General features: G+C 38.8%; 6 protein-coding genes across 6 annotated transcripts; 4 read left to right on the top strand and 2 right to left on the bottom strand.

Moving 5' to 3' along the window:
- Positions 1 to 604: 604 nt before the first annotated feature.
- LOC18016807 (bifunctional aspartokinase/homoserine dehydrogenase 1) lies at positions 605 to 4,603 on the top strand. The gene is made up of 12 exons (XM_006400612.2): positions 605 to 769; positions 1,039 to 1,189; positions 1,280 to 1,357; positions 1,509 to 1,624; positions 1,977 to 2,030; positions 2,244 to 2,331; positions 2,457 to 2,549; positions 2,864 to 2,904; positions 3,275 to 3,328; positions 3,629 to 3,792; positions 4,002 to 4,071; positions 4,316 to 4,603. Exons 1-12 carry the CDS (start codon positions 671 to 673, stop codon positions 4,439 to 4,441), a joined length of 1,134 nt encoding a protein of 377 aa, XP_006400675.1. The 5' UTR covers positions 605 to 670; the 3' UTR covers positions 4,442 to 4,603.
- Positions 4,604 to 4,623: 20 nt separating this feature from the next.
- Positions 4,624 to 5,742, bottom strand: LOC18016805. The gene has a single exon (XM_006400613.2). It carries the CDS (start codon positions 5,719 to 5,721, stop codon positions 4,654 to 4,656), a length of 1,068 nt encoding a protein of 355 aa, XP_006400676.1. The 5' UTR covers positions 5,722 to 5,742; the 3' UTR covers positions 4,624 to 4,653.
- A 226-nt stretch (positions 5,743 to 5,968) lies between these two features.
- Positions 5,969 to 8,231, top strand: LOC18016804 (F-box/WD-40 repeat-containing protein At5g21040). The gene is made up of 2 exons (XM_006400611.2): positions 5,969 to 6,084; positions 6,269 to 8,231. Exon 2 carries the CDS (start codon positions 6,381 to 6,383, stop codon positions 8,037 to 8,039), a length of 1,659 nt encoding a protein of 552 aa, XP_006400674.1. The 5' UTR covers positions 5,969 to 6,084; positions 6,269 to 6,380; the 3' UTR covers positions 8,040 to 8,231.
- Positions 8,232 to 10,046: 1,815 nt separating this feature from the next.
- Positions 10,047 to 15,199, top strand: LOC18016803 (protein argonaute 9). The gene is given in 24 exon segments (XM_024156611.1): positions 10,047 to 10,077; positions 10,566 to 10,690; positions 10,692 to 10,706; positions 10,791 to 11,197; positions 11,285 to 11,421; positions 11,500 to 11,594; positions 11,685 to 11,782; positions 11,874 to 12,033; positions 12,136 to 12,252; positions 12,331 to 12,438; positions 12,545 to 12,607; positions 12,698 to 12,811; positions 12,901 to 13,072; positions 13,193 to 13,308; positions 13,398 to 13,535; positions 13,643 to 13,773; positions 13,869 to 13,931; positions 14,020 to 14,083; positions 14,183 to 14,297; positions 14,407 to 14,480; positions 14,576 to 14,670; positions 14,771 to 14,802; positions 15,017 to 15,063; positions 15,065 to 15,199. Coding segments are annotated over 24 exon segments (2,652 nt in total).
- A 365-nt stretch (positions 15,200 to 15,564) lies between these two features.
- Positions 15,565 to 18,006, bottom strand: LOC18016802 (BTB/POZ and MATH domain-containing protein 5). Its single transcript, XM_006400609.2, has 4 exons — positions 17,443 to 18,006; positions 16,528 to 16,873; positions 16,162 to 16,450; positions 15,565 to 15,992 (listed from the first exon to the last, which is right to left on the bottom strand). Exons 1-4 carry the CDS (start codon positions 17,841 to 17,843, stop codon positions 15,781 to 15,783), a joined length of 1,248 nt encoding a protein of 415 aa, XP_006400672.1. The 5' UTR covers positions 17,844 to 18,006; the 3' UTR covers positions 15,565 to 15,780.
- A 55-nt stretch (positions 18,007 to 18,061) lies between these two features.
- Positions 18,062 to 23,318, top strand: LOC18016801 (molybdopterin biosynthesis protein CNX1). The gene is made up of 13 exons (XM_006400608.2): positions 18,062 to 18,414; positions 18,708 to 18,834; positions 19,038 to 19,168; positions 19,649 to 19,750; positions 19,822 to 19,905; positions 20,020 to 20,247; positions 20,458 to 20,648; positions 20,742 to 20,846; positions 20,970 to 21,263; positions 22,096 to 22,253; positions 22,331 to 22,437; positions 22,729 to 22,785; positions 22,866 to 23,318. Exons 1-13 carry the CDS (start codon positions 18,217 to 18,219, stop codon positions 23,091 to 23,093), a joined length of 2,010 nt encoding a protein of 669 aa, XP_006400671.1. The 5' UTR covers positions 18,062 to 18,216; the 3' UTR covers positions 23,094 to 23,318.
- The last annotated feature ends 133 nt before the right edge of the window (positions 23,319 to 23,451 follow it).

Raw genomic sequence — 23,451 nt, 5'->3', positions numbered from 1 at the left:
TCCAATTGTATGAATTTTTTTTGGCAAATCCGATTTCTCCACTTTTTGCGTACTGCTTTGAATCACATTAGTGATTCAATTGGAAGTCTTGCTAAGATTTCATTCAGTATATCAGTAAATAAATATTGATACGCCATAAAAGTAAAATAAAAATTAGCCAGAAACCCTCACTCAAAAGATCCTGGATCAAGAAAACAAGATTGTTTTCGCTCTTGAATGTTGAAAAACAAGAAGGAAATTACACTCTTTCTATAATCGCTGTTTCTCTTGGAAACGAAACAAAGAGATGTCAGATTTTGAAAAAAAAAAAATCGCACAAACGTCAGAGACTTCCTTTTATAGTCAAGCTAACTCTCAAATCATTTGCCGTTGTCAAGCCCAAGAAACTCTCCTAATCCACTTCCTCTCGATCATTTTTACTTCGCTACAACGTACTCTACAGCAACCTCGTAGTTCTTCTCCAGATATTCGGCCACGTGTACACACCTTTTACCCATTCGCAATATCCACCGTCCATCCATTTAACCAGATTCAGGGAAAAAAACGCCGTCGCGTTTCTGTAACGCTGCAACATTATTATTAGCGGTGAAGTGTCCAGTGTAGTCAACAACCAATAAGAACCCATAAAACGAATAGAGGCAGAAGAAGACGAAATCGAGGAAGAGGAAGAATGATGAAGAAGATCCCGGTGCTTCTCATGGGATGTGGAGGCGTGGGCCGTTATCTTCTTCAACACATCGTCTCTTGCCGATCGCTTCACGCCAAAATGGTTCATATTCGTTTCTCCTCACTTACTAGTTTTTCTCGATTCCTCCTCATTAACGAATGAATCCGACACTGATGCTGATAATGTATGGTTTCTGAATATGTTATGGTGAATCACGGCTTCTGTATATTATCATCGTCATCTAGGTTACTTGTCGAGTTGATAAGTTTGTTACATTGGACAAATGTTGAAATAATGCCCTTAAATAATTGATATTCAAGCTCAGGTCAATAAAAAAAAAGTCATGAATTCCTCTCTTCTCCGTTCAACAGGGAGTTCGTTTACGGGTGGTCGGAGTATCTGACAGCAAATCCTTAGTTGTTCCAATTGATGTGCTCAAAGAAGAACTGAATGATGAATACTTGTCGGAAGTTTGCCGTGTCAAATCGACTGGTTCTCCGTTGACGACGCTTGGTGGTTTAGGTAACTCTTTGACCTATCATTCGGTTTTCATCCTGAGTCTGTTTAATAGGCTATAAGACCAATGATTATCTGTTTTCCATCCCATAAAAGGTGGATACCGAGTGGTCAATGATCCCGAGTCAAGAAGCGAAACGAAAGCACTTGAAGAACTTCTGGGCAAATCTACAGGTTTGTACCAAACTTAAAGGTTCAAATACAATTGTCGCCCTTAGCATTTCGAAACTTCCAAAATCTAGTGTTGGGCCTAAATATTAATGCTTGTAGCTTCAAGACATGGTTCTGTGAGTTCTTGTAGATTAAAGTCATGTATTTTCTATAGGCTTAGCTGTTGTGGATTGCTCAGCCAGCATGGAAACGATTGAATTGTTGTTGAAGGCAGTTGACTTGGGTTGCTGTGTTGTCTTGGCAAATAAGAAGCCTCTTACTTCAACAATGGTAACTTCTTGTACTATTAAGCATCAAGTACATGCATCAAACTTTAACTGTAGCCGTTTCTGTTCTTTTGGTTTTATTACGGTGTATCATTAGCACGAACACATTCATTTGGAGACAGCATAGAGTCTTGAATCAGTACTTTATGTGGTTTCGAGCAGAAGAAGTTGCTTCGTAGATCTGAGGTTTTTTTTTTTTAAATTGTTTTAGATCAACCGAATTCTCCGAATTTCTCTTTCTTTAAATCTCTCCTTTTATCTACTGGGCATACCTTAGATAGTAGGGGAGAACTACAAAAGGTTCATCAAGTAGTCAGAAATGACTCATATTTTATCTCGTCTTGTCTTCTACGCAGGAACATTACGATAAATTGGTTTTGCATCTGCGGCGCATCCGCCACGAATCTACTGTACGTGAAACAAAGCTTCTGTATAGACTGACAGTATCAATTCACATTTGTAGTCTTATGAAAATGAAATTAGATGTAAAATGATCTCTTCGTCATATATCTAATTATATTGCTATGACTTAGTCATAAGTGTGGTGTTTTGCTTGACTATATATAAGATATGGTAGGTAGTGATTTTTGTTAACTCTTTTGCGCCTGTCATATGTTTCTTAGGTTGGTGCTGGTCTTCCTGTCATCGCATCATTGAACCGCATAATTTCATCGGGAGATCCTGTTCATAGGATTGTTGGTAGTTTGAGCGGTAATCATATTTCAGATGCAATTCATTCTACTGCGATAGTGTTATAGATGTTGTTCACTGTTCTTATTCCAACTTATGCTTGTATTAATTTATGAATCTTTGTAGCCGTGCTCGATTTATGATAGGTACCTTGGGATATGTAATGAGTGAGCTTGAAGATGGCAAGCCTCTAAGCCAAGTTGTTCAAGCCGCTAAAACACTGGGGTACACTGAACCAGGTATTTCCAGTTTCATTTAATCAATAATGGAATATATCTTTGTTTGTCATTTTTAAGTAGACATCGCTTTATCTGTTTTTCTATACTCCATAATTTCTTTTGCGAATTAAAATATTCTCGAACTTGATTGACCTTTTAGTGCAGCAGAATTAGGTGTAGCCCCCGGAAATCCGTCCATTAATATATAAAAACAAAAATAATGTTTGAATATTCTAACTATTCCAATTATAAGGCACATTGAGGATGGAACAGTGTGAAATGGCATTAGTTTAAAATGATGTTTGATTGATTATGATGTATTGTTTGCTTCACAGATCCACGCGATGATCTCAGTGGCATGGATGTTGCTAGAAAGGTATGGACGGATAAATATAGTGTCACCTGTGAGATGTAGAGTGCATGTATACCTTTGTTAATGTTAGTGATGCTATCAGCCCACAAGGTAGATGGCTTTCTTCATCTATTTCGAGTAATGTACAAAAAGCGGTCATGATTTTGTTTGGTGGTTATGTGAACAATGTTTCCTTTAACTTAATTTCCTGATGATATTGGTAGGCAAATCCTCCAATGTTCTGTTTTCACTAACACAGTGCGAATAATACACTACGCATTGAAATTACCATAGGTTTTTCATTGCAAGCAATTTTTGTTGTTGTTGAAGAGAATATATCCATTTTAGTATGAACTTCTGGGATTCTCAAATATGTCTGTTTCTGTCATGGTAGGCTTTGATTCTTGCTCGGCTCCTTGGGAAGAGACTAATTATGGATAGCATAAAGGTGTGAACCACATTCAAAGCTTTTCATTTCCATCTTCTTAATTCGATGCTGTGATTTAAGTTTGGTAAAGCAACTCTCGTCGAGTCAATTTCCAGGTGAACTGGTTGCTGTTGCAATAAACCGGTGCTCATCTTAAGTTTTTGGCTGGAGAATTGTTGTTCAGTTTTTTAACGAGGAAGCTAGAACTGGGCTTTAGACACACTGATCTTCTCAGTCTTGTTTGAGCTTTGCTTCTGCCTTCTTGATAACAAGACTTCTTTGATCCTTTTTTCTCCTGAAATTTATTTTGTTTCTTTGTAGATAGAGAGCTTGTACCCTGAAGCGATGGGACCTGGACTCATGTCTGTGGAGGATTTCCTCCAAAATGGAATAGTAAAACTTGATGAGAACATTGAGGGGAGAGTTAAAAGAGCTTCATCAAATGGGTGTGTGCTTCGTTATGTCTGTGTGATTGAGGGCTCAAGGTAATAATGGTTACCTTGACTCTTGCTATTTCCCAGCCTCGACTAATATTTTTGGTACCTTAAAGAAATTCTATCTCAAGGCTAATTTGATTGTTAGCAAGAGAGACATCTGTTTCCTAATTATATTGGTCTGCAATTGAGATAACCCATAGAATGCTAGTGTACAATGTCGGAATCGTCTAATTTTGAAATTCACTGTCTCTCTGCAGCGTTCAAGTTGGTATTCGAGAAGTTCCAAAAGATTCACCATTGGGACGACTTAGAGGCAGTGACAATATAGTAAGTTTGTTATAAGATTCTATTTGTTAAACCTCTCTGAAACTGCATCACACGAAGAAAAAATGAACACACATACTTTGGTTTAAACGGTTTAGCAGTACCCTTTTATCGCACACATAATCTCTTAGCTCACAAGAGATTTTCATATATAAAGATTGGTAAATTTGCTCATATTATCTCAAGAACACAAAACACAATATTGTCTTGTCGGTAAACATGATTGAATTGGTTGAAAAAACTGCAGGTAGAGATATATAGCCGTTGCTACGAGAAGCAGCCTTTGGTGATTCAAGGTGCCGGAGCCGGGAACGACACGACTGCAGCCGGTGTTCTTGCCGACATCATCGACTTGCAGGATCTTTTTCCTTGAGAGGTTTTGGTTTTAAATTTTATGTCAAAGTAATAATAATAACGCAAAAGTCCATCGTTTTTTTTTTCAAATATTTTTTTTCCCAGCAATTTGAGATAATTATTAGGCAATAAGAACGTGGCCTCTCCTTACATTACAAAGAAGCTTGGTTTTTTTAGATTTTTTTATGACATTTGAGTGAATAAAAAGAAAAAAAAAATGCAAAACGGGGGTCAGACGGAGAGAACGGTCTCGTTTGATATATCAGTATGATCGATCTGGTTTTTGGGATCAAGAGCCATCTCCCGGAGCCGGAGAAGACTCCCTGTAGCCAGAATCGCCTTAGGGTTTATATCGTGCAGAGATCGGAGATACAAACTCTGACAAGCTTTATTCGCCGCCTCCGATACTTCCCTGTCTTCCACTTTGAGCCCCAAGAGGCAATGCCCTAAGATCCTCAGAATTGGTTGCACAAGCTCCCATGGCAGTGGAATCCTTCCGCTGTCTCTCTCGGATCTTCCTCCCATGGCGACATTCTCTTCCTCTCTCCACGAGTTCTCGCTCAAGGTAGGAATCACAGCTCGTGGTTGCTCCGTCTCTCCGTTTTGCCCCGCCCATTTCTCGCACGACTCGCAGAAATTGAGCTTGGACTCGCGAGGCATCCTCGAGATTTTGCTATAGTAAAGCTCCAACGCGACTCCGACGATCCTCGCGCGGCGTGTGGATCTCACCGTGCCGTGTGGATCGAGCGTTGGGGAGATAACGGCGATGTTGAGGCACGTTGAGTTGTTCTTCGTAGGACCTTTGGATTCGTGGTAAATGCTGGGATGAGAGAGATCGGGAATGTTGACGGTGAGTGCCTGACCGGCGCGTGAGGTTGTCTCGTGCGCGTAGAGAGCGAGTAAGACGGCTTCGAATCCGGCCTGAGGTTGCCGGAGAGGGACGCGGGAGAGGTAGAGACCAGCGATCAAAGGAACGAAACGGAGGACGAGAAGCTGGAGCGACGGTTCCGCGGATTGGAAGGTATCGTAGAGCCAACGGCAGAGGTTATTATCGCCGGCGCCTGAGTCGGGACGTAGGAGAAGAGAGGAAATCGCGGCGGAGACGGCGTCATCGTCGAGGAGGTCAGAGATTGTGGTAGGGATATGTGTTGTTGTGACGATGGAGGCTAAGGATTGTATAGCTGTCTGGCATTTCGCATTGGAATCGGATTGTGCAGAATCGTTAGCCACGGTGGTTTGTGAGTCGCCGGCGATGGCCGGAGAAGGTGGAGACTCGTGGGTGGAGGAAGAATCAGACATTTTTTTGATCGCTTTGTGAGAGAGGAGGAAGCCCAAAATATGGACTTTTGAAAACTTTTGAGAAAATAACGCAGGAAAAATAGGATCAAATATTTGCGCACTCGTAACATGACAATATTGACCAATTTATAAATACGATCTGCATCGTCCGATATTTTTTTTTTCCATCCGACGGTTGTAATACCCCGTACCGGGACCATAACAAAAAAAACACAAAAAGAAATTTGGCAATATCTTTCCAGTCTTTGCTTGGCGGTTGGTTCTTCAATCTTCATCCCATCAGTTTGATCAGAGAAATTAGGGCAACGTCATTTGGGCGAAAATCTCTTCTCTGTTACGAATACCTTGTTTTGATTACTTGAGGTGCGTAACATTTTTTGTTTTTGCTTTCTCGTTGTTCGTTAGCTCGGTTTAGCTAATCTCTTCATTTTTTTTTCGGGTTCGATTGTAATCGATTTACGGATTTTCCTGTGATTGGGAAATTGATGTTTATTCTTTTCTTTTAACCTGGTTCGTTGAATTGAATCGTTTTCTGGGTTTTGTTCAGGCTTAGCTGGATTCGTCTCCGGAGCTGTAGATTTTCAGATCCGGTCAGGGTCGTTCGTGAGAAGCTCCTTGTTTGGGTGTTTTGGGCTGCATCGGACGCTGTCTGTCCTTTGATGGCATTTGAGTGCCAGGAGAGAATTGAAGTTGCGAATGATTCATCGAATATTGGCGAGAGATTATCTGAACAAAGAGCTGAGTCTGATCTTCTGAATTCGGAGCTGAGAATTAGAAATGGGTCTGTCGAGATTCCAAGTGTGAAGCTATGTTTCCAGCAAAAGAAGGGAACTTTGGTGCCCAGTGACTCGAAACAGTTGCTCTCTGACAAGGATTTGTCTACTACTCATCGGTGTTCCATTATTGATTTGCCTCAGGCATTGATATCTGAGATTCTTAATTGCCTTGACCCAAAAGAGTTAGGTCTAGTGTCTTGCGTTTCAACTAGTCTGCATAGTTTAGCATCGGAGCATCATGCGTGGAAGGAATTCTACTGTGAGAGATGGGGACTCCCCGTGGTTTTCGGGGCTAGAAGTTCTGGATTTTCTGATGAGAGATCGTGGAAAGAGCTCTTTGTTGAGAGGGAATTCAGGAGTAAGACCTTCTTAGGACGCTATAATATCGATACCCTTTATGGCCACACTGAAGCAGTTCGGACTGTTTTTCTCTTAGCTTCTGCCAAGCTCATTTTCACTTCTGGATATGATTGCATTGTTCGGATGTGGGACATGGAAGAAGGCTTGTCTATTGCAGCATCTAAACCGCTTGGTTGCACAATAAGGGCAGTTGCCGCTGATACAAAGCTTTTGGTAGCTGGCGGCACTGATGGATTTATACATTGCTGGAAATCGGTGGATGGTCTCCGGAACCTGTTCGACCTCACAAGTTTTCAGAAAGAGAAGACCGAGTTTCGCCTATGGGGACATGAGGGTCCTATTACATCTCTTGCCCTGGACATGGCAAATATCTTTAGCGGTTCATGGGACATGTCTGTTCGTGTATGGGATCGATCTTCAATGAAATGTATCAAAACGTTGAGGCATAGTGATTGGGTTTGGGGGCTTGCGCCTCATGAAGCCAGCATTGCTTGTGCTTCGGGCTCGGATGTATACATTTGGGACATTAGTAGTGAGACTCCACTGGCGATCATCCATGATGTTCATGAGGGTAACACTTACTCTCTGGCAAGAAGCCATAGTGGGGATTTCCTGTTTACTGGTGGAGAAGATGGAGGAATCAAAATGTTTGAGATCAGAACATACGGTATTGAAACAAGGGTTGTACTCATATCTCAATGGATGCCTCACACTGGTCCTGTTTACTCTCTTTCTTTCGAGTTTCCCTGGCTTGTCTCAGCATCTGGTGATGGTAAACTCGCACTTATCGACGTTAGGAAGTTGTTGAAGACTAACCGTCGTGCCTTACCCAAAAGGGGTTCTTCGAGTACTGTGGAACCGCCACAAAGAATGCTGCACGGGTTCGGGTCAAACTTGTTTTCTGTGGACGTGGGTTGTGACCGTATAGTGTGCGGAGGTGAAGAAGGCATAGTCCGGATATGGAACTTCACACAAGCGTTGGAGATAGAGCGAAGAGCTAGAGCTCTCAAGGGAATGAGGCTTGAGAACAGAATGAGACGAAGGAAGATGCAAATGGAGATGAATGCAAAGAGTGGAAGGCCTGACCAATGCTCCATTGCTGCTCATAAGAACCCAATCAGTGGCGATAGGAACCGAGCCTGGCATACAAAACGAAGAGCAAGCGGGAAGTCGAAGGCCTAAGCAATGTGATTCGTTTTCCCTCCAACGCACTCAGTGAAGCAAGTTTTAAAATCTTGGGCACATTTTAGGCTTTGAGCTAACAGACTTGGGTCTTGTGATTGATGGAAACTGAGAAGATTCGGTTTTAGCTCGCTTTTACTATTCATATGTTTCGGAAACCGTTAATTAAAGTTCATTCAGGAAAACTCAAAAGGTCACTGAGTTTTTTTTTTGGGATTTTTAACACAAGAAATAACCCTTTTTGTGTGTGTTTGTCAGAATATTTTTCCTTCGTTTTGTTGTTGACTAATGACTGGTTTAAGGCAGACGGGACCCAGTGAAAATTTGACTTCCTTCCTGTTTCCCTTTGCTCTAATCCACAAGTTTGCCCGTTAGCTTGACACTTGACTTAAAGTTCTGGATATGACACATACATCTATTTTACTATTTGGTGTTTGAAACTTGAAGAATCTGGCTTCTGTTTCACTTCAATAATATTGTTTGAATTAGGTGAATTTCCACAAAAGCTGGGAAATTTCCGCCCTGTCAAAACTCAAAACCCATCCCACATCATGCATAGAACACGTATGGAAATGTTACCCTTAAAAAGAAAAAGATGACAAGTGTTAACCAATCTATTATTTTCATGAGTCAACCAATCTATGTGTCCAAAAACTTAAATGGCTAATAAAGTGGTTAATTTAAAAACAAAAACAGAAGAAGAAGAAGATAGAAACCTGAACACAACCAAGAAACGAGCAAGAGAGACAACAAATGACAATAAGTACGGTTATATATCATGTATAACAATCCGGATGTGAAGAAAAACATATATTAAAACATAATTAAAATTTAACACACAATATTTCAAATAAAACACACTTTAACTACCAATCACAAATTTTAAAATGTTAAAAAAAATTAATATATTAAAGGAAGAAAAAACAGTTCAGAAAATTTGTATATATAAAGAATGAATTAACTCAAATGAAGCAGTGGTATATAATGGATATTTTGTACTACTACAACTTAATCTAAACTTGTACCACTATTATACACATATTGTACCACCCGTTTTCTTTGTAATGCTGTTTTACACATATAAAACATACCTCTGAACTACCCTAATCTTTGTAATGATTTGGTTACATGATATTGTGTAACACATAATACAATCCATAGCACTCTCTTTACAAGGCACCAATCAGAGCCAACATAAAATTATTCAACGTAGACACTTCTACAGTTGCCGCCTCAGTTTTCTTTATGTTTGTGTTTCTTATTTTTTATCAAAAAAAATATTTTTTCTTCTCCCTGACGTGATGCTTTGGTGATACGCTATCCGGCGATGTGATAGTTTGGAGAAAAAGTTTTATTGTTTTTGGGAAGAAGACTTATTTAGGAAGACTCCATATATCAAGATAGACGTCCAATCCATATTGATATCAACCATTCTTTTTTTTTTTCTTGTTTTTTGCTATCTCAAAAACATATTATATGTTCAAATAATTATACGATCACTGAAAACATTTGAATACCTTATCAATTAGATGAATGGAAATGTTCCTAACTATATTGTTCTTGTTAATAATGTTCCTAACAATATTTAAACTGAGTGAGTACTTTATTTGGAATAAATTATAATATATTTTTAATTAAATATTTATGTTAATTCAATGAATTATCGAGTAGTAAATATTTAGGAGAAGAGTATACTCCAGAGTCCAGACTCGAGAGTGGACTGGAAAATGAACTAGGTTTGGGTCTATATTAAGAGAATCCTGTAAAAAATTAGAAACACAACAATGTTGTCATGTCAACAAAGTGTATAAAAGGGAGTTAACAAATGAAATATAGCATGTAAGGGGATTATCACGAGCTTTTAATGCGTTCGTATTTTTATGTTGATGCAGTAGTGGTATAATTAACTGCACGTCACGGAAAAATCAATCGACTAATTTCTTAATTTTTTTTTTTTTAACAAACACTAATTTCGTAAGTTACAAATCTCTTCGTCTCCTTACTAAAATGCATAAAAAGCGAAAGAATATCTGGCTTCGTACTCACTGCACACGATACTGTGACCTCTTCCTCTCCTCTTACATACCTTCCTGGTAAAATTCTCTCTTCATGATCTTGACAATTTTTTTAGTGTAATAAAATATCCACTTTTATCTCCATTGTCTTGCATGTTAATTTTTTTTGGAGAAAGGGTATTCTCTTCTCTTCTCTTGCTTCTTCTGTTTTATTTTCTTGTCTTTTCTTCTTCTGCATTTTAGGTTGTATCGGAATATGTTTAATTTTTTGAAATATGATAGACATTTTTTTTTTCCTTGCAATGGTAATATGCTTTGTGGATCTCTTCTTCAGTTCTTCTCATGTATAAAAATCTTAAATCATTGAGACTCTGTGTTGATCTCTTCTCGTTGTTAAGCTATATGGACTTGAGACTTGATGATTAACTGTATGAGTCCCGAAGTTGACTGTTTGGTTCCTCAAGTTAGCTATAAAACTATGACCTAGCTTGTGTGTGTTTTGCTACTCCAGAAATGGATTCGAGCAAGAGTGCTCTTCTTCCAATTGCTCGGCGTGGGAACGGCTCAAAAGGCCAGAAGATTCAGCTGCGTACTAACCACTTCAGAGTCAACTTCAGCAACGCAAAAAGTCAACATTTTTTTCCAATACAGCGTAAGCTTCCTCTTCTATTCTCGAATATCTTATTCCCCATCACTGCTTACAAATTCTTATTTTTACAAAAATCTTTGGATACAGGTTGCTATCACATACGAAGATGGGAATCCAGTTGTAGCCAAGGGTATCGGCAGAAAGATTCTTGAAAATGTTCAGGACACCTACAAAAGTGATTTGGGTTCCAAATACTTTGCTTACGATGGAGACAAGACTCTGTTCACTGTCGGTCCACTTCCCGCCAACAAACTAGACTTCTCTGTTGTTCTTGAAGACATGTCTTGTAGCAGAGGCAACACAAGGAGCGATGATGCGGACAGGAAGAGATTAAGGCGTCCTAACAAATCCAAGAAATTCAACGTTGCAATTACCTTTGCTAAACAAATCTCAATCCAAGCTATTGATGGTGCTCTTCAAGGAATTGAAACAAATCATCTTCAAGATGCTATAAGAGTGCTAGATGTTATCTTGCGCCAGAACGCAGCTAGACAGTTAAGTGAACTTTTCTTGATATTCCTTTTATCTTGCTTGATTTTTGTCCTTAATCTTCAAGTTGTTACATATCTGTTTTTACGCAGGGGTTGCCTCCTTGTTCGTCAATCCTTCTTCCACAATGACGCAAAGTTCTTTTCGAAAGAGCATGGAGGTTTTTATCTATGCAGAGGATTCCATTCTAGCTTCAGAACTACTCAGGGAGGCTTATCCCTTAATATGGGTAAAATTCTTTTTTTCATTATATGATGTGAATTCCATAATCTTCTTCTTTGTAACATTTTGTTTTGTTTTTCATCAGATGTTTCGTCTACGTTGATAGTAAAACCAGGTCCTGTTGTTGATTTCCTTACTGCAAATCAAGGGAAAAATCGATTCTCTATTGATTGGAAAGAGGTACTTTAGAAGAATTTACAATGGTCTTTAAGCATATCTTTGAGGTGAATTAGTACTTTTCATATTCTGATTATTGTGTCTCTCATTTAGGCCGAACGTACTCTCAAGAATCTTAGAGTTAAAGTCATCACCACAAATCAAGAATACAAGATAACCGGACTAAGTAGACTACCCTGCAAAGATCAAACGTATGTTCTGAATTGATATATTTTAGATCATATATGTTTTAAAATCGCTTTGTTTTAGTTATTCAGTAACCTCCTTTTTTTTTTAACTTAGGTTTATTTGGAAGCAAAAGAAAGGAAACGGGGAAGTTGAGGAGGAGATTAAAGTGTTTGATTACTACAAGAAAAACCATGACATCAGACTTCATGATTCAGGTGACTTACGTTGCATCAATGTTGGTAAGCCGAAGCGTCCTACTTACTTTCCCATGGAGGTTAGTGTTATGCTTCTTTTTTTTGTTTGTTGTTCTCTCACATTTTCATGCTTATTAATGGCTTATGAAGAATATACTTGTTTGGTTTTTTAATACTTTCAGCTCTGTCATCTTGTTTCTCTGCAACGCTATACGAAAGCTCTTACTATTTTCCAGAGGAGTAACCTAGTCAGAGAATCAATACAGAAGCCACTAGATAAGAGGAATATGTTAAACAGAGTAACAAGTCTTTCATTTTCCACGTATCATCTTTTTCTTTTTCTGTTCATTTATGTAATATCATATTTCGTTTTGTAGGCTCTAGAGAACTGTAATTATAATGATGACACACTGTTGCAAGAATGTGGTGTCAGAATTGGCTCTGAATTCACTCAAGTGGAAGGTCACATACTACCAACTCCAAATGTGATTCTTCTTAGCCTCTTCTCTTTCATTTTTGGTTATGCATGGAAGATTTGATGTTATAACATATTATCTCTGATCTTTTTTTTTTTTATTACTCCCAAAACAGCTGAAAGTGGGCAATGGAAAGGACATTATTCCTAGCAATGGGCGTTGGAATTTCAACAATAAGGTCTTCTTGCTTATCCATTGGCTGTTAAGTTTCATAGATGTTTTGAAAAAAAAAAAAATTCAAATAATTTACTCAAAATCTATTCTGCAGGAATTTGTTAAGCCAGTCAAAGTTACTGGATGGGCTGTTGTGAACTTCTCTGTTCAGTGTGACCCGCACAGGATTGTTCGTGACTTGATCAGATGTGGAAAGATGAAAGGAATGGTAAGCTTATATATTCTTTCTTCAAAAGGATCATTGCCTACATTAAAGAACACTAAAAACAATACTCTTTCTGGTTTCTTTTGTCTCAGGACGTAGTTCTTCCACTTGATGTCTTTGAAGAAGGTCATCGGTTTAAGGCTGCACCTGGTTCTGTAAGAGTGGAGAAGATGTTTGAAGTTATGAAACTGAAATTCCGGGACCAGGACTGGGGAAAACCTGAATTCCTTCTTTGCATACTCTCGAAAAACTCTAATGTTTATGGTAACACTAAGCAGTTAACAACATTACTTGAAACATATATGTATATATATATATATAGTATACTTTTGTTTAGTAAACATATATGACTGCAGTCTTTGAATGATTAAAATCTCTTTTAAGGTCCATGGAAAAAGAGAACTCTTATTGAAGATGGAATAAAGAATCAGTGTATTGCTCCTCCCAACATCGTAAAGGATCAGTATCTCACAAATGTTCTCCTCAAAATTAATGCTAAGGTGATGATCTCTTTTGACTCAATATCACAACTTTTACTTTGTGTATGTAGTTTCTGATATATAGTTATCTGCCATTTTTTTTTGTGTAGCTTGGTGGATTAAATTCAGAGTTAGCTATTGAGCGGTCACTAGGAATCCCTGCGGTGATGAGAGTCCCTACCATCATTATTGGGATGGATGTATCTCATGGCTCTCCAGGACAGTCTGATGTCCCATCCATTTCCGCGGTAACATTGATTTTTTTTTTGTTGCATAATTTTAACTGTTAGTTTCTTGTGTTGTATTTTCATGTAAGCTTGATATAATGTCAATAATGTTTGGAATGCATATATAGGTTGTGAGCTCCAGAGAATGGCCCTTAATCTCAAAATACAAGGCTTGTGTGCGTACACAGTCACCTAAAGTCGAAATGATTGACAATCTCTTTAACCGCGTCTCTGATAAAGTTGACGATGGTATTATGAGGTAATTATATTTCTAGTGAATATGAAAAATTACTTCTTTAGATAGGATTGTGAAAACGGATAGTGTGATTAGATGACTCAATTATGTTTTTACAGGGAGCTCTTGGATGATTTTAAATCCTGCTCTGGTATGAAACCCGATCACATTATCGTTTTCAGGTATGCATGATATAATCTAGAGATCTTGTGAAAGTTGTTTAATACGACTTTTGTTAACTCAAGTAGAATAATCAAATAATACATGTAGGGATGGTTTGAGTGAATCTCAGTTTAACCAAGTTCTTAATATTGAACTGGGTCAGATGAAGCAGGTAAGGTTATATTTTGGTTACTAAAACAACATTCAAGCTCTTAATACTTAGCCAATGTTGGACGTTTATGGAGTTTTGTAATTTTGGTTATATCATTAGGCGTGCAAGTTTCTTGAGGAGAATTGGTATCCCAAGTTTACAGTGATCATTGCTCAGAAAAAGCACCACACCAGGTTCTTCCAGGAGAGAAGACCTGCTGATAATGTTCCCCCAGGTGGAAAATCAAAATCCATTTTCGTAACATTGATTTGTTTTTTTTTTATTTTTTTGTTGGTGTGTTATCGAATTGACGTTGAAACCGGTTTCATATAATTTACTTGCAGGAACAATAATCGACAGCAAGATCTGTCACCCACGCAACAACGATTTCTATCTTTGTGCTCATGCTGGAATGCTTGTAAGTGAGATAAGTCTTCTGCTCGGATCAGTTGTGAATCGAATAGAACACTTGAAACATCTTTGTTTTTTTTTCTATGGTTTTCGATGTTATAGGGAACTACGAGGCCAACGCATTACCATGTGCTCTACGATGAGATTGGATTTTCGACAGATGACCTCCAAGAACTTGTCCATTCTCTATCCTATGTGTAATCAGCAGATACTAAACATCTCTATTTCTTTGTGGTTTTACAATGTCTACTGAATTAAGACAACATTCTCTTAACTGTGTGTTTTGATTCTTTGTAGCTACCAGAGGAGCACCACTGCCATCTCAGTCGGTAAATTGATGCATAGCTATGCTGATTTCATTGGTTTTATATAGTTTGTCAGAATGGATAAAATAGATTTTGCTGCTTTCTTTCATGACAAGTTGATTAGCATTTAGCGATAATGTCTAATGATGGAAACAAGCAATGAAGCTATTCATGATGTTTTTCATTATGTGCAATATCTCAAGTTTCTTGTTTCTTTTTTTGTTTTTGTTTTCTGCAGTTGCGTTGATAAGTTATGCTTATTTGGCAGCTGCACAGATTGTGCAGGGGAACTGCAATGAAGTTTGAGGACATGTCTGAGACTTCATCGAGCCATGGTGGGATCACAACATCTGGAGCTGCCCCTGTGCCTCCTATGCCGAAGCTGAACAAGGCTGTTGCTACCTCAATGTTCTTCTGCTGAATCAAGTTTTTTTTTTTCTGCTAAATAACGAACCAAAATTGGTGTTATGATTCTCTTCTTGACTCTGTTTTTTGTGGGCGTTGGTTGGTCCTCGGTTTTATATTTTAATGGAATTTGCTAATTCAAGACTTAAGTTGCATTTTATTGTAGACTAGATTGTTATGAGTTGATACATAACTCTGGTGATGTTATAACTTAAAACCCAACCAAAAAATGAACTTATATACACTGATTCTAATTTCTAGTAACGAAGTTCTAAGAATTGCTGTAAACTCAAAACACAGTGAACAACTACATATATCTTTTGAGTCCGTAAATATCATAATGTTTCAAGTAGAAAGCACTACATGTTCTGGAATTTATGGGATTTGAAACTATTATACCATGTAACAGAAGAAGGATACATATGAAACTATTACTCGAGTGAAAAGTAAAAAGATTTTTACCTACATATCATAGAGTTAGGATCATATTTCCATCAGTTTACAAAACATTGTAAAAATTGGAAGAACAAAAAAAAACAGAAAACCAAGTATATACCCCTCTATGGTTATTAACCTGAGAAAATGCATATCGAGGCTCTAGGTGGTTCGTTGTCTAACATGTCGGCTGCTGGTATCGCCGCCGCCACCACCACCGCCGCCGTCTGATAGTTGGGCCCACACGCTCTGAGACTTGGCTCCTCCGGTACTGTTGCTGCCTTCCTCGTAACCAGCCACCGCCTTCAGAAGCTCCGACTGGAGGGACAGACATTCATCCTTGAGCTGTAGATAAGCGTCTGTCTCCAGGACAGCTGCAATATTGAAAGCCCCACCAAATTCAAATACCACCGAAAATCGATTATACACTTGACATGCATATCAGGGTTGGACATATAAAATCAAAATGTGTTTATAATCCGATTGGTTTTATCATTTTGAAGCAAACAAGATTGTGTATCGAAATGCGTTGCAGAAGCATACCTGCTAGGTTCTCAGCAGAAAATTTTAGGCAAACGCTTTTTAGCTCCCTAGCACTATATCTGTCAGCCAGCACTAAGATCTTGGCGACGGATTTCACTGATACGCCTTTGGACAAGTGAGATTCACACAACAATCTGAGCCTATTCAGGTCGTACTTATCCGATGCTGCTAAAAGCTTTACTATCAATGTCTCGTATATTTCAGGCAGTTTTAAGAGGTCAAATGTATGAGTGTACACAGCCTCCACATCTTCCGGAAGAGAATCTTTATACATGAATTGTAGCAAAGCCTGGAAGGAACAGAGCATAAATACAGGCACGTTTTGAACAAGCAGAAGCAAGTAAAGAATAACCACCAATGATGTACCTTAAAAACCTTAGGTTCCAGATCGTCGATCTTAACCTCTGTATTGCTTGCTTCAAACTCATTGAAAAACTTAGACTTGAAAAATGGAGATCGAGCAGCCAGCACTAATTTATGAGCTTGAATCTTCTCTCCAGCAATGTCAAAAGTCACATCAGAACCTTCCATGCTATCCAGTAAAACTCCAAAATGTGATCCAAGTTCTGATTCAGGGACTTGAACAGAGTGTAACCGTGGGCAGTGTATTTCCGAAACCACAACTCCAACCGTACAGTTGATTTTCAAGCAATCGTCTTTGAGGTAGTCAGATGCTTCAAGCAAGCTACGTTTGAAGAAACGCTTGTATCCCCTAATCAAACCACAAAGAAGAAAGAGAATTTGAGGAGCTTGAGTTAGCAGAGTGTAACCAAAAGATAAATGTAAAGAGAAGATCATACATATCTCTATTAAAAAGGATCAAAGTAAATTGGAAAAATAGAAAACAGCCTCTCCACTGATATTAGGAATTCTATTCCAGTTAAGACTTAAGCAAAGGCTGTGTCTAGATACACTCAGGTAATTCAGTTAACTAAAACACCACATAAATTATCCATTTCTTATTCAATATTTTTCGCTTCATGAACATGCAACCACCCACATCCTTTCAAAAACAAGATTTGGAATGGGAGAAAGAACACACACAACTTATGAGTCGCAGGAATGTTACTACAATGACTATGACTAGCTGAATTCTTCAATTGTGATGCTTTATACCACCAACAGATTCCTCCTAAGCAGTTCACCAAACTTATCCTATAAACGCCACCAAACGAACTTCATACGAATTTCTAAACTATCTCTATAGCCATCGATCGTAATCAAGATAAGCTCGAATTATGAGCAGTGAGCAGAAACCAACTAGGTAGGTGATAATCGTACCACATGCTTCCTCGGTATTTGAGAGTGTAAGGCCCACTGTCAAGAGAACGCTCGAAATGGCTATGAACCTTGTGCTGACCCTTTCCGCTTTGGTCAACAAGAGCGAGCTCGAAAAGAGCCCTGACTTCGGTGCCCTCGCTGGCCAATGCGATGAAGACGGAGACGTATGCAGAGTTATCCTCCGGATTCTTACCGTCCGGGTAGAAGAAGATCCCCCACTGGTAGCCTCCGACCGAGAAGTTATCACTCGCTATGTGCTTCCCCACACCCATCCCCTTCGCTAAGCTGTACCCTTGTATCACGAATTGATGCGACCCGTTCACCGTCTGGGTCACCGACTTCGAGCTCGTCGGCGATGAAACCCGATCCGGATTCGATCCAGGAATTACTGATCCCGACATCGCTTTGAATTTCGCGGCTAATTTAGTGGTGATACAGCAAAGATCCCATGAGGATTACTATCCTGATCAAGAAGAATCGATTTCGAGAAACAAGATTTCTAGGGTTCTGAATTTCAATTTGGATTTATTTCAGGTTTCAGACCGTTTAAAGAAAATCGCGAGAGGGAAGTGAAACAGAACGTCTCCAGTTGTATAACTTACCAATATTATCAGAGACGAGCTAAAAAGGGATGTTTGGTTGTGGGTTTAAACCTAATCTCCTAATTGCAGAAAGTCAGATCTAACCTGATTGCCAAACAAGCCGTGGTCAACTGTGCTCTCACCTTGTTAACTCAAGTGACCTGTGTCGTCTCTCTATCAAACAGCGAAAGAAATGGCTGGTCATGAAGGTCGTTGTGGCGGCGAAGGAAAATCGGAGATGATACCGACGGAGGAAGCTCTGAGGATAGTACTCAGTGTCTCCGAGCGGCTGCCTCCGGTAGTCGTATCGCTGCAGGAAGCGCTTGGGAAGGTGTTGGCGGAGGATATTCGTGCTCCTGATCCTCTTCCTCCATATCCTGCTTCCGTCAAGGTGAATAGCATTCCACTTATAATGAAACTATTTTGGCGATCAAATTGGTTGGTTTACTGTTTATCTTTCTTGTTGATCTTCGTGGATCGTTTGTATCTTTGTGACTGATTGATCTAAACTTGAGGATACAGTTGTGTGCTTGACGCAATTAGCGAACATCATAGCGTCTTAAACTCTATGAATCGCTTGCTTTTGATTTCAATATGTTTAATTCATGGAAATTTGTTAAATAGAAATTGAAAGATGTTAAGCTCGTGATGATACTTGAATAGATTGTCTTATATGTTGTTTAGGATGGATACGCGGTTGTTGCATCAGATGGTCCTGGAGAATACCCGGTGATTACAGAATCAAGAGCTGGGAATGATGGACTGGGTGTGACTGTTACTCCTGGAACTGTGGCTTATGTAACAACTGGTGGTTAGTATATTGCATTCGATGTGATATCTCGTACTCATGATTTGTATCATTTGCTCATATGAGAACTTTATAGTGTTTTAACATTGAAAGTCCAACTGTTTTCTTTATTCACTTCAATTTGATACTATCTGCATGGGTGTGTCAGAAAAGTAGCTTTTTCTTTGATTTCAAACTATTTCTTTCTTTGATGTGTTTCTCTTTAGGACCTATACCTGATGGTGCCGATGCAGTTGTCCAAGTTGAGGACACTAAAGCAATTGGAGACGTCTCAACTGAATCAAAAAGAGTAAAAATACTGATTCAAACCAAGAAAGGCACTGACATCCGTAGAGTGGTATGGTTTCTTATTTCCCGCTTATATAGTCAGTCTTGTAGTTGATATTTTTGGGTTCCTTTATTTATGACTGTTTGCTAAATAGTTGTAGTATCATACTGTCTAACGTACTGCCATTTGTTGATCTAAGTAAACTTTAGGATGCATGTGAGACCAGTATGTAAAATGAATTTAACTGTTGTGTCGTTTGATGGTTAAGTCACTACTTTCTTTTATTGGGATAAGTGGTAAATGATGGCCGGGTTTTGAATATGTACTTGAATTGTTGGACACCTTTCCATCTTTGCTACCGTTTAGGTGTGAACATGCAATGCTTCTTACAGAAAAGGCGCTTCTGGGACATAGAATTGGATAGCTAAAGCATGTTTCCCTATTAAGATAAATCATCAAACCTAAAACGAAAATGATAGTTTTTTTCCAGCTGTTTGGAATCATTTTATGTTGATTGTTTCCACAAGATTCATTCAATTTATATGCAAGGGTTGCGACATTGAGAAAGATGCGACTGTACTAAAAATTGGAGAAAGGATTGGTGCCTCAGAAATTGGCTTGCTAGCAACTGCAGGAGTAACCTCGGTGAAGGTATTGCTGTATTCAGTGTTTAGAGTAGCATATTAGAGGTGTCCAACACGGAAAAGTAAACTTCCATGTAGGTATATCCTATGCCAACAATTGCTGTTCTCTCTACTGGGGATGAACTTGTGGAGCCAACAGCTGGGACTTTAGGTCGTGGTCAGGTATTATGCAGCATGAAGATTTCTGATGCATGTGATATTTATACCCGTGTATTTACTGGGAAAAGATATTGAACCCAACATAATTTTAGTGGCTAAATAATGGGATCTCTGCAGATTAGGGACTCAAATCGAGCAATGTTACTGGCTGCAGTGATGCAGCAGCAATGCAAAGTTGTTGACCTCGGAATCGTTAGAGATGATAGAAAGGAACTTGAGAGAGTTTTGGATGAGGCCATATCCTCTGGAGTCGATATTATTATTACGTCTGGTGGTGTTTCAATGGGAGATAGGGATTTTGTCAAGCCATTGCTCAAAGAGAAAGGGAAAGTTCATTTCAGCAAGGTAAATAAGCAGTATAAGTTTCCTCAATCATCTACGTGAAGTTTATTATTTTCTCTTCTTAAAAGCAAAAGACCTGGCTTCTATGTTTTCTGACGATATATTTTACCCAGTTCTACTGTTTGATTTTTCAACTTGGCTCAGAAAGTTGAAAATGTTTAGTTTAATCTACAGATCGAACTGAGAGGATTTTAAATTAAATATTTTCTTCAGGTATTGATGAAACCTGGGAAACCTTTGACGTTTGCTGAGATCAGTACAAAACCAGCTGAAAGTATGATGGGGAAAACGGTCCTTGCATTTGGGTTACCAGGAAATCCTGTTAGCTGTTTGGTTTGTTTCAATCTCTTTGTTGTGCCTACAATCCGCCAGCTTGCAGGATGGACAAGCCCCCATCCACTGAGGTTACTGAAGTTTACATAACTCTTTTTCCTAAATGAATTCGTTCTAAAATGATCATCACTGAAAGGGTAGATTACCGTCTAATCTTTGTGCAGAGTACGAGCTCGACTTCAGGAGGCGATAAGGTCCGATTCCATTCGTCCGGAGTTTCATCGGGCCATCATCAAATGGAAAGAGAACGATGGATCAGGGACTTCCGGGTGAGGTTTTTCATAACCATGTCTCTTGAGTAAAAACTTTAGCTGGATCTTACTGGATTTTCATGGAAGTTGCATTACGTTTTACTATCTTAATCAGAGTAATAATATATACCTGGATGTCAGATTTATCGCTGAGAGCACGGGACATCAGATGAGCAGTCGGCTTTTAAGTATGAGGTCGGCTAATGCTTTGTTAGAGTTGCCTGCTACGGGCAATGTGCTTTCTGCTGGAACTTCTATATCAGCTGTAATCGTCTCCGATATTAGTGGCTTCTCTATGGATAAGAAAACCTCATTATCAGAACCAGAATTTCTTCGGAAAGAAAAGAAGTACGATGAAGTACCTGGGCCTGAGTATAAAGTTGCTATTCTTACTGTCAGTGATACTGTCTCAGCTGGGGCTGGACCTGATCGAAGGTATGATTACTCTTAACCTTTTTTGATTGTCCTGTTACAAATCTTGATGAGTTGAGTTAAAGATGTTGGAACAGATACGTTTTTTTTTTTTTAATTTGCGTCTCTAAAAGAATGCTCACTTTTAGAAGATGAAACGGAAATAGCAACGCTGTGGTTAACTTTGTAATAGAATACATTGATTTTTCTTAAACATATTTGTCCTACATGTCTTACCTTCTGGTGATTTCGACAGTAGCTTGTTGATGGATGTTTTTGGTAGAGGTTTCTGTTTGTCTATACATGTTTAAATGACATGTTACTTGGTGACTATTTGATAAGAAATAAGCTAGAACATGAAATTTGTACTCAAAGTGTAAAACGTTTAGATTCAGCTTATTGGGTTTCTCTTTCAATTTGGCTTAATCGACGCATATATTAGTAATGCAGAGTCGATAATCTCCTCAGCCAGAGTTTAATGACAGTGAGTGAAAACTCTGGAACAGTGAGTTTTTCCAAGAGTTAATTTTCTTCGGAAAAAAATGTGCATCTCGATACACCTCACCAGTTCGTTATTCTGGTGAGGTCACTTATTCGATGCAATAGTTACACAGCAAAGTAATATTGCTCCTTGTCATAGTGAGACAAGAAGCAAGCAACATAGTGCTTTGCTACATCTTTAGGTAAAATCTGATCCTGATGCCATTCGTCACTTTAAATACTCATACCCTTTCCTAATAGTTTTTTTTTTCCTATTTTTCTACTTCAGAGAAAGTGTGATGGCAAGTATACTTTTTTTTTTTAATTCACTTCAATTTTTTTTCGTGGTCTTTCTGATTTTCTTGTGCTAGTGCAGTGGACCCAGAGCCGTATCAGTGATTGATTCCTCGTCTGAAAAACTGGGAGGAGCGAAGGTAGTTGCAATAGCTGTTGTTCCCGATGAAGTGGAAAGAATCAAAGACATTCTTCAGAAATGGAGCGATGTTGATGAAATAGATCTCATTCTTACACTTGGTATATAAACATTTAGTTACTTTTCGTAAAATTGGTCTATTGTTTGAGTCATATTTTGATGTACTTCTTGCAACTAGGTGGTACTGGCTTCACTCCAAGAGATGTAACACCTGAAGCAACGAAAGAAGTGATCGAGAGAGAAACACCTGGTCTTCTCTTTGTTATGATGCAAGAGAGCTTAAAGGTAAAGACTTACCCTACCTCTAGGGATGTTCAATCTGGATAAACTGAACCGATACATTATGAAAACCCAATTGAGAGTTAATATGGTTGGAATCCTATACACGGAAAACCGAATCTGATCGGGACCAAACTGAAACTGTACTGAAACAATCCATAACATATTTGGTTTTGGTTACTATTTTCCCACACCGAAAACTAAAAACCCAATTTGAACATGGTTGCTTTTCTCCATCATGGAAAAGAATGGCGGTGAGTAGTTATCTGATTCTCTGTCCTTTTCCTCTGTGAGCAGATCACGCCATTTGCAATGCTCTCACGCTCTGCAGCAGGAATTAGAGGCTCAACACTGGTACAAATCTCTAAAGTTCACATTGGTATTATCTCGAAGTTGTCATCACACTCACGTTTCTAGGTTTTTTGATCTCTCAGATAATCAACATGCCGGGGAACCCAAACGCAGTGGCCGAGTGTATGGAGGCCCTGTTACCAGCGTTGAAGCACGCTCTGAAGCAGATCAAAGGAGACAAGAGAGAGAAACATCCAAAGCACATACCTCATGCAGAAGCCACCGCACCGACTGATACATGGGACCGAAGCTATAAGTCGGCCTATGAGGGAGAAGAGACGAGAGAGGCTGGTTGTTCATGTACTCACTGAATCTTCCCAACTTCTCCGCTCAGTGAAATTCAAGTGACTGTGTAAAACTTTTGATAAATTTTGTAACATGAAACCCAAGTATATGGTGGGAAGAGCATTGTTGTAGCTTTGTAATAAGGGGTCTACTTTGTGTAAAAAATGCATTGCTCCTAATGTGGAAAACAAAAATTGTGTCAGAAATATCTGCAACTTACTTCTACAGTAATACCATGGTTATTTTGCAAATAGCTTCTCAGATTAGTACTGTAAATACCTCAAAAATACACATACTCATATACACGTATAATTAATACTACTAGCTGTTATATTTCAGTCTGGATGATTGTAAATTTTCAATTTAGTTTTGGTTTAGAAATGT

Source organism: Eutrema salsugineum, unplaced genomic scaffold, assembly GCF_000478725.1.
Source record: "Eutrema salsugineum unplaced genomic scaffold, Eutsalg1_0 scaffold_2, whole genome shotgun sequence".
In the NCBI taxonomy this organism is placed as follows: domain Eukaryota; kingdom Viridiplantae; phylum Streptophyta; class Magnoliopsida; order Brassicales; family Brassicaceae; genus Eutrema; species Eutrema salsugineum.
Note: the sequence above shows the minus strand (reverse complement) of the source record. Positions and strands in the feature narration are given on the sequence as shown.

Coding starts and splice junctions, on each gene's coding strand:
- LOC18016801 (XM_006400608.2), top strand. CDS start 18,217: ATGGCTGGTCATGAAGGTCGTTGTGGCGGCGAAGGAAAATCGGAGATG. Junction 19,169..19,648: donor GCACTGACATCCGTAGAGTG/GTATGGTTTCTT, acceptor TTTATATGCAAG/GGTTGCGACATTGAGAAAGA. Junction 22,786..22,865: donor GAATTAGAGGCTCAACACTG/GTACAAATCTCT, acceptor TTGATCTCTCAG/ATAATCAACATGCCGGGGAA.
- LOC18016802 (XM_006400609.2), bottom strand. CDS start 17,843: ATGTCGGGATCAGTAATTCCTGGATCGAATCCGGATCGGGTTTCATCG. Junction 16,874..17,442: donor AAATACCGAGGAAGCATGTG/GTACGATTATCA, acceptor TGGTTTGATTAG/GGGATACAAGCGTTTCTTCA. Junction 15,993..16,161: donor TTCTGCTGAGAACCTAGCAG/GTATGCTTCTGC, acceptor TCAATATTGCAG/CTGTCCTGGAGACAGACGCT.
- LOC18016804 (XM_006400611.2), top strand. CDS start 6,381: ATGGCATTTGAGTGCCAGGAGAGAATTGAAGTTGCGAATGATTCATCG.
- LOC18016807 (XM_006400612.2), top strand. CDS start 671: ATGATGAAGAAGATCCCGGTGCTTCTCATGGGATGTGGAGGCGTGGGC. Junction 3,329..3,628: donor TAATTATGGATAGCATAAAG/GTGTGAACCACA, acceptor GTTTCTTTGTAG/ATAGAGAGCTTGTACCCTGA. Junction 4,072..4,315: donor TTAGAGGCAGTGACAATATA/GTAAGTTTGTTA, acceptor AAAAAACTGCAG/GTAGAGATATATAGCCGTTG.
- LOC18016805 (XM_006400613.2), bottom strand. CDS start 5,721: ATGTCTGATTCTTCCTCCACCCACGAGTCTCCACCTTCTCCGGCCATC.